The sequence below is a fragment of the Meriones unguiculatus genome, chromosome 4, assembly GCF_030254825.1.
Source record: "Meriones unguiculatus strain TT.TT164.6M chromosome 4, Bangor_MerUng_6.1, whole genome shotgun sequence".
Taxonomy (NCBI): Eukaryota; Metazoa; Chordata; class Mammalia; order Rodentia; family Muridae; genus Meriones; species Meriones unguiculatus.
The window spans coordinates 98,722,445-98,731,324 of record NC_083352.1 but is presented as its reverse complement, the minus strand read 5'-3'; the positions used below and the strand labels follow the sequence as shown (position 1 = coordinate 98,731,324).

The window sequence follows — 8,880 nt, the reverse complement described above, 5'->3', positions numbered from 1 at the left end:
GGGGCTGGCTTGGAGCACTGAGTTGGATTGAGAGTGGGCTGAGGGAGCCCCGAGTGGGTGTGTTCCGCTGACAGGGGGATAGATATCTCAAGAACAAGTGCCTCGGACCCACGGAATCTCAGGCTCAGAGGGATGGCAGGCAAAGAGCCATCTGGTCTGGGTGCGGTGTGGATGGTGTGTGTGAGTGACCATTGACTAGGCTCTTCACAGGACCCGGGTTCGGGTCCTCCCATCGACCTAATTAATGGTTTACAATTGTCCGTAACTCCAGTCCCAGGGGCTATGACGCCCTCTTCTGCCCTCTGTGGGCACTGCTCACAGGTGGTGACCCGCCTATGTGTAGGCAAATCACCCTTACACATGAAGGAAAAGAAACAAATTTAAAGCGTACATCAGTGAAACAGACAATAGGGATAGAGGGAGGGACTGGCAGCTAGGAGAGCTGGGAGCTTTAGCATGTGAAACGGACTCCCCACACCCAGCCCCTCACAACCACCTCTAACCCAGCTCCAAATTCACAGAATTCACAGACACAGGTGGGCACATGCACACACACAGAGGGAGGGTGAAAATAAACCTCGGAACCAGACAAACAAACGTTACAACGTTCCAAATCCCTTGGTCAGGGAGGCGGGTAAAATGGAAAAGCACAACGGGACACAGCCTTTGGTTTTCAATTTTAATTCTTTGAGCTTCGTGAGCTTGCGGGGCATGGGCTGGCTGACAGGGGTGTGGAGTTCCCAGAGGGCACAGGGGTAGCCCGAACCAAGAGCAGCCACATCCTGTGGCCAGCCACTCAGTCGTGTGCGCGGGCACCCCGGGCCGCTGGTGCGTGCTCACTGCTGGATCCTGCGCACGCTCTGCACCTGGAAGGTGTGGGCATGGGAACCCCACTCCCTGAAGTGCTTGTAATCACCCGAGTGGTGATCGCTCTCCAGGACGTACTGAAAACCTCGGTAGCCAGGAAACTGGGAACAAACCCACCTGGAAAATGGAAGATACGGTTATCACAGAGAGTGAAAGGGGCCGGAACGAAGGCAGGCGGAGATGCAGCAAAAGGCCCACGCCGGCTTCATCTTCAGGGCCACAGTGTACGGTCTCTCAAGACTATCCCCCTGACTCCCTCAGGCCCTGGTTGTCCATTTGCAACAATGACAAGTTTGAATAATTTTAAGATTACATTATGAGCTGTCTGCCTTCCCGACAGAGTAAGCCCTCGCGTAGGGGGCCTGGAGCTTCCAAATTCTACTAGTCCCTGTCTCCCCAGCGCCTAGCAGACGCTGTGCACAGTGAAAGGCTCACGAAGAAAGAAGGGACAAGGGGATGGACAGGAAGTCTTCTTTGTCCAGCCCTCCCTTCCTGAGCGGAGTTCTCGGCCTTCCCCACTCAGGAACGGGGAGGTGATGAGAGAACATACTGAGACACATCCCGAAATTGGTTCCTCCTTCTCTAAACAAAAGCCCCACTCTCATCCTTCCCTGCAGGAGCCCACGAAGGAGCCTCTGGTCACAGACCAGGTCTCCCTCCCAGTCCCAGTCCCAGTCCAGGCAGGAAAACTGGAGCCTGAGGCGGGGGTGGAGTACTCGAAAGCATGTGACCCTATCCAGCCAATTAGAGCGAGCATCCCATGCCTTTGGACATGGTGATTGGTTCAGTAGGAAGCACGTGACCCAAGCTGGACCAATAAGCTCTTTTCCTGGAAACAGCGTCTCCTTGGGGGAGGCGTGTAAAGTGAAGGTCTCCCTATTTTCGTTGGGGGGGAGCCGGTTTAAGAATAGAGCAGGGTTGTGGTAGTGGACATCTGTAATCCCATTCAGGAGGCAGAGGCAGGCTGATCTCTGTGAGTTTGAGGCCAGCCCGATCTGTAGAGCAAGTTCCAGGATAGCCAAGAATACACAGAGAAACCCCGTCTTGAAAAACCAAAAAGAGAAGAGGAGAAGGAGGCGGAAGAGGAGGAGAAAAGAAGAAAAGGAAAGAAGGATAGAGCCGGATGGAGTGAGATAGAGAGAAAGGCAGATCTAGCAGTTGTGCCTGAAGCCCTTCCCGCATCCCTCTGTGTGGTCAGGGTCCACTTACGCCCCGGATTGAACATGGAAGGAGCCCACTTCCGTGCCGTCCCAGCCCATGGCCTGCAGAGAGGGGTAGTCATCGCTCAGTTCGCCTTTCCTGCCCAGGAAGTTTTCCTGCTCGAAGATGGTCAGCCTTGAATCACGGTGATTCTACAGACAACAGGGATCAGGGTCAGCCTGCCAGATGCCAGACTGGGACACACAGGAGCCGCTGCCCCTCCCTCAGCCTTTGCCCCACCCCCCGCCAACCTAGCCCTCTGTCCAGAGTTCCAAGAAAGGCAGCGAGCAACGGGAAGCTTTAAAGACGCTTCAGCATCTTTCTTTCCAAAGGAGCAAGGACAGATCAAGTAACTACAGGGATGTCTACCATGACTGTAAAAAAATAAAGGAACTAAATGTCCGATGACGGGAGAGGACAGTGTGAGTGTCTGGGTTAAGTCCTGATTCTTTCCTTTGCCAGCTGGGTGAGCTCGCATAAGCCACGCTGAGTTTCTGCAGCTCCATTTTCCCATAGCTGTAACGTGGAGCCAACCGCGTCTCCCCTCCATCCATGGGGTAGGGGAACAATGCCTGTCTCCCCATCCGTGCTCCGTCAGCAACAGCAATGCACAGCGGACGGGAGGCCCTGTCTTCCTGTCCAGGCCTGCCTTCCCTGGCATCCAGCCTTCCCAGGGTCCTTGAACCATGAAAAGAGGGAAGTACCTCACGGAAGGGCTCCCACTGTAGCAAACACTGCTAGAGCCTGAGATTTTGTGTTGGGGTGTAGTCACAACACGGGTACTGTCCCCTCTTTTCAAGTTACCAAAGTCAGGGAAGAGAGAGACCACCCACTTCACTCCCTTGACTGTGGATGAAAACTTGGGCTTAGAGCTCTGATTCCCGAGCGTCCATTAGCAGTCACCCAGTGGTGCAGGCAGCGGGACTCACAGCGCAGGCCACGGGCCGGAAGGAGGTGAGCCTCTCAGCGGGATAGGCCGTGTTGCCACTCCAGGCATCCCAGCCTGGGTACTCGCCCCTCTCCAGCACATATTGCTGCCCTTGGAAGCCGGCATGCTCAAAGCCCACCCACCTGCAGACAGACAGGGCAGAAATGGTAAGCGGGAAGAGCTACCAACCTCAGAGCGAGGTCAGGACTCTCATGGGAGTGACTGAGCCTCTGAGGCCACTTGACAATACCTGGGTTGTTACAACTTCACAACGTGGGAGGGGCTGCAATGGTGGTCATTCAGTAATTGGAGGCCAACCACACTGGCACAGCACCCAGGTCACCCTACTCAAGAACAGCCATGCCCTCACCTTGCTAATGCCAAGTGCGGGAAAGCCTGCGTAAGACCCACATAGGAAATTCCGCCTAGAATTTCCTAGTATCACACTGGCTTCCTGTGCCCAACAGGGAAGAGGCTGCTTTAGGCAGGTGCTCTAAGGTCCTTGCACATGCTTTGCCACAAAGGTCACAGCATGTAGACAGGGCTCAGCCACAGGCTGACCTCAGTTTCACTACCTCTTCGAGATCCTGTCAGACACAAGAGGTTGGCAGTCTGAGGAGCAAGGAGCTGTCTGCCCTGAGCCGTTCCTTATTATCTCTTCCCAGGGAGGCTTCTGGGACAGCGTCTCCTGCCCTGCTTATTTCTCATCCTTCCACGTTCCCACATTGAACGGGAGCACAGAAGTAGACCCTCATCAGCCCCTTTGTTTTGTGTCACCCTCAGAGACACAAAGAACCCAGGACACGTGTGAGCGCTCTCTGTGTAAATAATAGCGCTCCGTGTCCGTCCAGTCTCTTCTCCTGGGCAGCCTCAGCTGGAGGCTTGCAGGACACTGTCCAAGCAGCTGTCTGCCTGAGCCCTGCCTCCCAATCTGAGTGGAGAGGAAAAAACACCATGGTGTGAGATGCGCATGGACCGCTGGGGTGACCTCTGGAGGTACCAGAGCCAAAGCCTGGGCCCTGAGTCATACAGGGAGAGTTTTGTGAGTGTTCTTTCTAACATTCTGGGGTCTCCTACCCAATGGGATAGGTGTCTGCTGCATACATACAACTAACTACAATTTTGATCTTAGGATTAAGTAAAAATTAAAAGGCAGCTCCCAAGTCACGGAATATACATTTGAAATCCTTCCTCAATGGCCATGTGTGGCCAGTAACTCTCATTTAGATTAAGCAGATTTACAGAACTTCCCATCCTTGTAGGAAGGGCTGCTGCAGGGCCCAGGTGTGAGTAATGCCGGCTTTCAGCTTCTGTCTAAGAGGGACGTTTTCAGGCCCAATGGGGCTGCCTCATCCAGTGGGCAGGGACTGTGTTGGCATCCTTTACACCTGGGTAACCTGCCTCAACAACCCCATACACTCTCCATCGGTTGGAAGGGGGACATAGGTGCTGTTAAAGCCGAGAAGGTACGTCTGGGGACACGTATAGGTCCCAGCATCTCTCTCTATATATATTCCATCTTGCCCCCACCATCCTGATTCAATATCCTCCAGACTCACGCTCCGCTCAGGACTTTCAAAGATCGCACGGTCTCAAAGCCAAGCTCCAGCACGCTGGGACACTCAGCTGTGAATTCGTGCCGTCGGCCCTGGAAGCCCTCTTCATCCCACACCACCATCTGTGCAGGAGAGAAAGGAGATCTGTGGACATCAAGGCTCTGTGAGCAGTGAGGACCTTACCCTAGACCCAGGGTGGGTCACGTGGTCAGGCGCCTCCAGGGCCAGGCGGGTGACCGCGGTGGGCTGTGAGGTCCTAAACAGCACAGGCCCAGAATATGAACAGCTTCTGTCTACCACCCCGCCCTCAGCTGCTGTCAGGCCGGAATGCAGGTAGCACCTCCATTTCTCAAAGGAAGACTTTCATGTGGCTCTGAGACAAGACCTCACGAGGCCCAGGCTGGCCTTGAGCTCACGAGCTTCTCCCAGTCTCTGCTTCCCCAGTGCTAGGATTAAAGGCCTGCGCCATCACACACAGCTTGTAGTTTCTTTTTCCAAACCCTAGGAAGGCCAAGTAAGTACAGCAGAGAGATTGTGTGTATTGCCTCCAGGGTGGGGACCAGAAGCCCAGGTTGTGTGCTTTGGGCATGTTGCTCCCTAGCCTGAGCCCGTGGCAGCCCTCCTCCAGGATGGGGGGGGGGGGGGTGACAGTGAGGTTGTGGTGGGAGGTTCTTAGATGGCTTCTTCCCTCCCCTCCCAGGGCACACCCTACCCTCCAGTGTCCGGCTGACTTGGTGCACTGCTGGGTCATGTTGGCCCGTTCCTACAGAAAGAAGAACAGAGTCACTTTCCATCTGATTTCCGGCCGTATCCTTGACTGAAGGCTGACTTGGGCAGTATCAGAACCCAGATGGGTGTGGGTGTTCCAGACTGGGTTGCCCCTCTCCCATTCTACCCACCTGCACACAGTACCACGTCAGCTATATTTGGGTGTCATTACCTCCAGCTCTAGCACACGATGGGCTGCTTTGCCACATGAGTAGAGTGGACACCACACACACACACACACACACACACACACACACACAGACGCAGCACTAGCCTAATGCATGGCTCTCATAGTGGACATGCAAGCCACAAAACGATAGGAGAAGAAACTTGGTACTTAAATAAGAGTCACAGGCAGGAGTCCCAACGTTTGGAGACTCCCTAGGATATGATGGCCTTCAGGGAGAGCCAGTGACATCCCCAAGATTGGGAGCCTGGGATCCCTACCTCATAGGATGCGACGAGAGAGCTCAGCTCCCATCCTGTCCCCCATTCATACTTACCAAGAAGTGCCCAGAGCACACGTCAGAACCAGGACCAGGCGAGGTCAGGCTCTTATAGGCAGGAAAGGGGCAGGGGCCCCGAGGGACAAACACAGACTCAGCAAGCCAGTGGTAGAAACAAAAGCCATTCCTGGCCAAGGCCCAGGGTGGACATGTCAGCAGCTCTGGCTTTAGTGGGGAGGGAACAGCAGCCTGCCCCAGGGTCAGCACTAGAGAAGATGAGAGATGGACAGCCTGCTTCCATTGGCTCCACAGGACTCTTGACTTGGACCAGGAAATGTTAGATGTCGGGCCCAACAACACCCTGATGGTGGTTGTCCTTCTGTCTCCCTGCATGATAGGACAAACATAGGCCAGACCACAGGGCTCTGTGACTGCCCTCCTCCATCACCCCCATGCCCCTGCCTCTTCTAGCTGGACATCAGGCTCTAACGTGAGGTCACAGATTTAAAGGATGGAGACAATTTGTACAGTGGCTTGGAAGGAGGGGCACAGGGCAAGAGCTTTGGAAAGCAAACACAGAGGAGCTGTGACACAGCTCTTCTGAGGGCTAGGAAAGAGCAGTGGTCAGGACCAAAGCCAGGGCTGTGCCTTCTGCAAGGCCCATGGAAGCGTCTGTTGCTGTACATGCAGAAGCAAGGAACAGGAGGGGCTGCAGCTTGTAAACATGCTCCACAAAGCAGTGCATGCCCCAAGGCACACGGCATCCCCTGAATCATCCCCTGAATCTGCCCCTTGAGAAGCACCTGTCACAGGAGAGGGTAGCAATGGTAGGAACTGCCTGCGGTAAAACTCACCCTTGATGTTGGGTAACCCAGATAAAGAGTGAGTCTCCCGAAGGCCAGGAAAACAGCAACACCCCTTCCTTCCTGCAATAGCAGAAGAGCTGTCACACACACAGGGCTTGGCGAAGGGTGGACAGGATGCAGCCCCCACAAGCCGCAGCCTGGGCCTGTACCCTGCGTCGTGGGTTGGGTTCCTTTGCTCAGGTTCCTGATGCCTCTGAGCCTTGGTTATGTTGTGTATTGAATGGAAGTAAAAAGACTTAAAGTTGGGTGCTATGAAGTGGCTCAGCGGGGTACCACCAAGTCTGCAGACCTCAGGACCACAAGGTGGAAGGACAGAACTAGCTCCTGCAAGTTGTCCTCTGAGACACACACACACACACACACACATACACACACACACACACTAAAAAAGAAAATTTAATGTTAATGGTTATCCTGAAAGCACAGGATGTCATGAGCACAAGTATGTTCCTGGTGAATGGCGTCCATACCTGCTCCAGAAACACAGAGAGCTATATGGGTCGTGGCCACTTTTATCACCCTTGCTAGCCATGGGAACGATTATTATTATGAATGACAGTTCCCCAAAAGCAGGAGCTCATACAGCTGGAATCAGGAAGTTGGAAGGAACCAAGTCCATAGCCCGACATCATGATGTATGCTTGTGACCCCTAGTCCGTGGGATGTGGAGCCAGGAAGGATGTGTAGCCTCAGCTACATTGAGAGCTTGAGGCCAGCTTGGGCTACATGAGACCCTATCTCACTATGCTAAAAAGGAATCAAACAGTGAATGCCAGTTCCACATGACCGATGGGAAAGAGGGCTACAAAGGGACAAAGGAACCACCCCATTTTCTTGTCTATAAATAGCTGGTCTGAAGGCTGCAGGGTCACAAAGTGCTCAGAACAGAGCCCAGAAAGGGAGGTTGCTCCCCCAGCCTTTGGCAAAACACTCATTGCTAGGAGGGTAGGGGGACGAAACTGCCCCAGATGCCTGCCCTTGAGGCCCAGACCTGTGGGTGGCACCTACCGCAGGCATCTTGGCCTGAGTCCCAGTGGCTGCCCTATGCTGTGGTTCCCGGCTCACCCCTCAAGGCCTTGGCCCAGGATGAAAGGCAGAGAGGAGGCAAGCAGGGAGAGGGGCTCATGGGTAGAGAGACGGGGCCAGCGCTGGTCCCAGGCTAGAGTGACCACAAGATAAAAATAGTCTTCATAGGGGTCCTGGGATTCCCCAAAAAAAGGTTTTCTCAGATGAATGCACTCTCCTGGGGCCGGGGACCACAGGATGCAGGTGGCCTGACCTGACCAGTTCCCACCCCAACTCCACTTTGAGTTCACACTGGACAAGTTCACACTGTGGACAAGGCTGAAACATCCTGTTCTATGCAGGTCTCAGTTTCTCTGGGGGAAACGGTGGGCCGTTTGGGACTCACTGGCCTACTGGGACACATAGCTGCCCTGCTTTCTCCTTTGCCCTGGCCCTCCCTGGCTCTCCATTTACTGTCTCCTCTACCTCCTTTTCTCTCTATCACTCTCTACCCTTTATCTCTGTCCTCACCTCGGATGTCCACTACCTCTATCTCCTCTCCTTCTGCAGTGGACAATGGGGCCCCCGTACTGGTACTGTCTTGGCACTGACAAGGACCTGCTAGGGCCCAGGCCCTGCTGGAGTGCTGGCCCCTTGCCCAGTCAGGTGCACTGGGATGTGAGGCTGCTCAGAGCCTCTGTGTTCCTGCCCCTGGGCAGCAGCCCTGGGGTCAGGCAGTGGAAACTGATGGGCAGTTAGGAAGGACCCAGCCCCACCCGTCACCCTAGAACAGGGAAGGCAGGCAGGCCTGAGCCAGAGGTCAGATGGCCAGAGCCTGCCTGCTTGCCGTGACCAGTACTGGCTTCTGTACCCAGCCTTTCTCATCTGAGAAATGGGGGCAGTGAGAGCTGGGGCAGGGCAGCTGTGCGGCAGAGCCAAGCAGTCAGGGAGCCCAGAGGCTGCAAACACACAGAAGTACTCAGGAATGGGGCTGTGGACTGATGGCCCCTTCTGTCTTCACAGAACATGCTCAGTTGCCATCTGCAGTTCTGTGCAGCATCTCACGGGGAGACACATCACCTGTAACTGTAGACTGAGACCCCCTAGAGGTAGAGACCTCTGAAGCCACAGGGTTCATGGGGCCTGGGGCAGGATGCTTATTCAGATCGCCTCCTCCCCATTGCCCCTTTCCTACCCTAGGCTGGCAGCCAGCAGGGCCCTGGGCCTGTCTCCAGCCCGGAAAA

General features: G+C 54.8%; 1 protein-coding gene across 1 annotated transcript; it reads right to left on the bottom strand.

Moving 5' to 3' along the window:
• Positions 1-661: 661 nt before the first annotated feature.
• On the bottom strand, positions 662-6,676 carry Cryba4 (crystallin beta A4). Its single transcript, XM_060381297.1, has 6 exons — positions 6,620-6,676; positions 5,264-5,314; positions 4,555-4,673; positions 2,997-3,138; positions 2,077-2,219; positions 662-984 (listed from the first exon to the last, which is right to left on the bottom strand). Exons 2-6 carry the CDS (start codon positions 5,300-5,302, stop codon positions 837-839), a joined length of 591 nt encoding a protein of 196 aa, XP_060237280.1. The 5' UTR covers positions 5,303-5,314; positions 6,620-6,676; the 3' UTR covers positions 662-836.
• Positions 6,677-8,880: the final 2,204 nt, after the last annotated feature.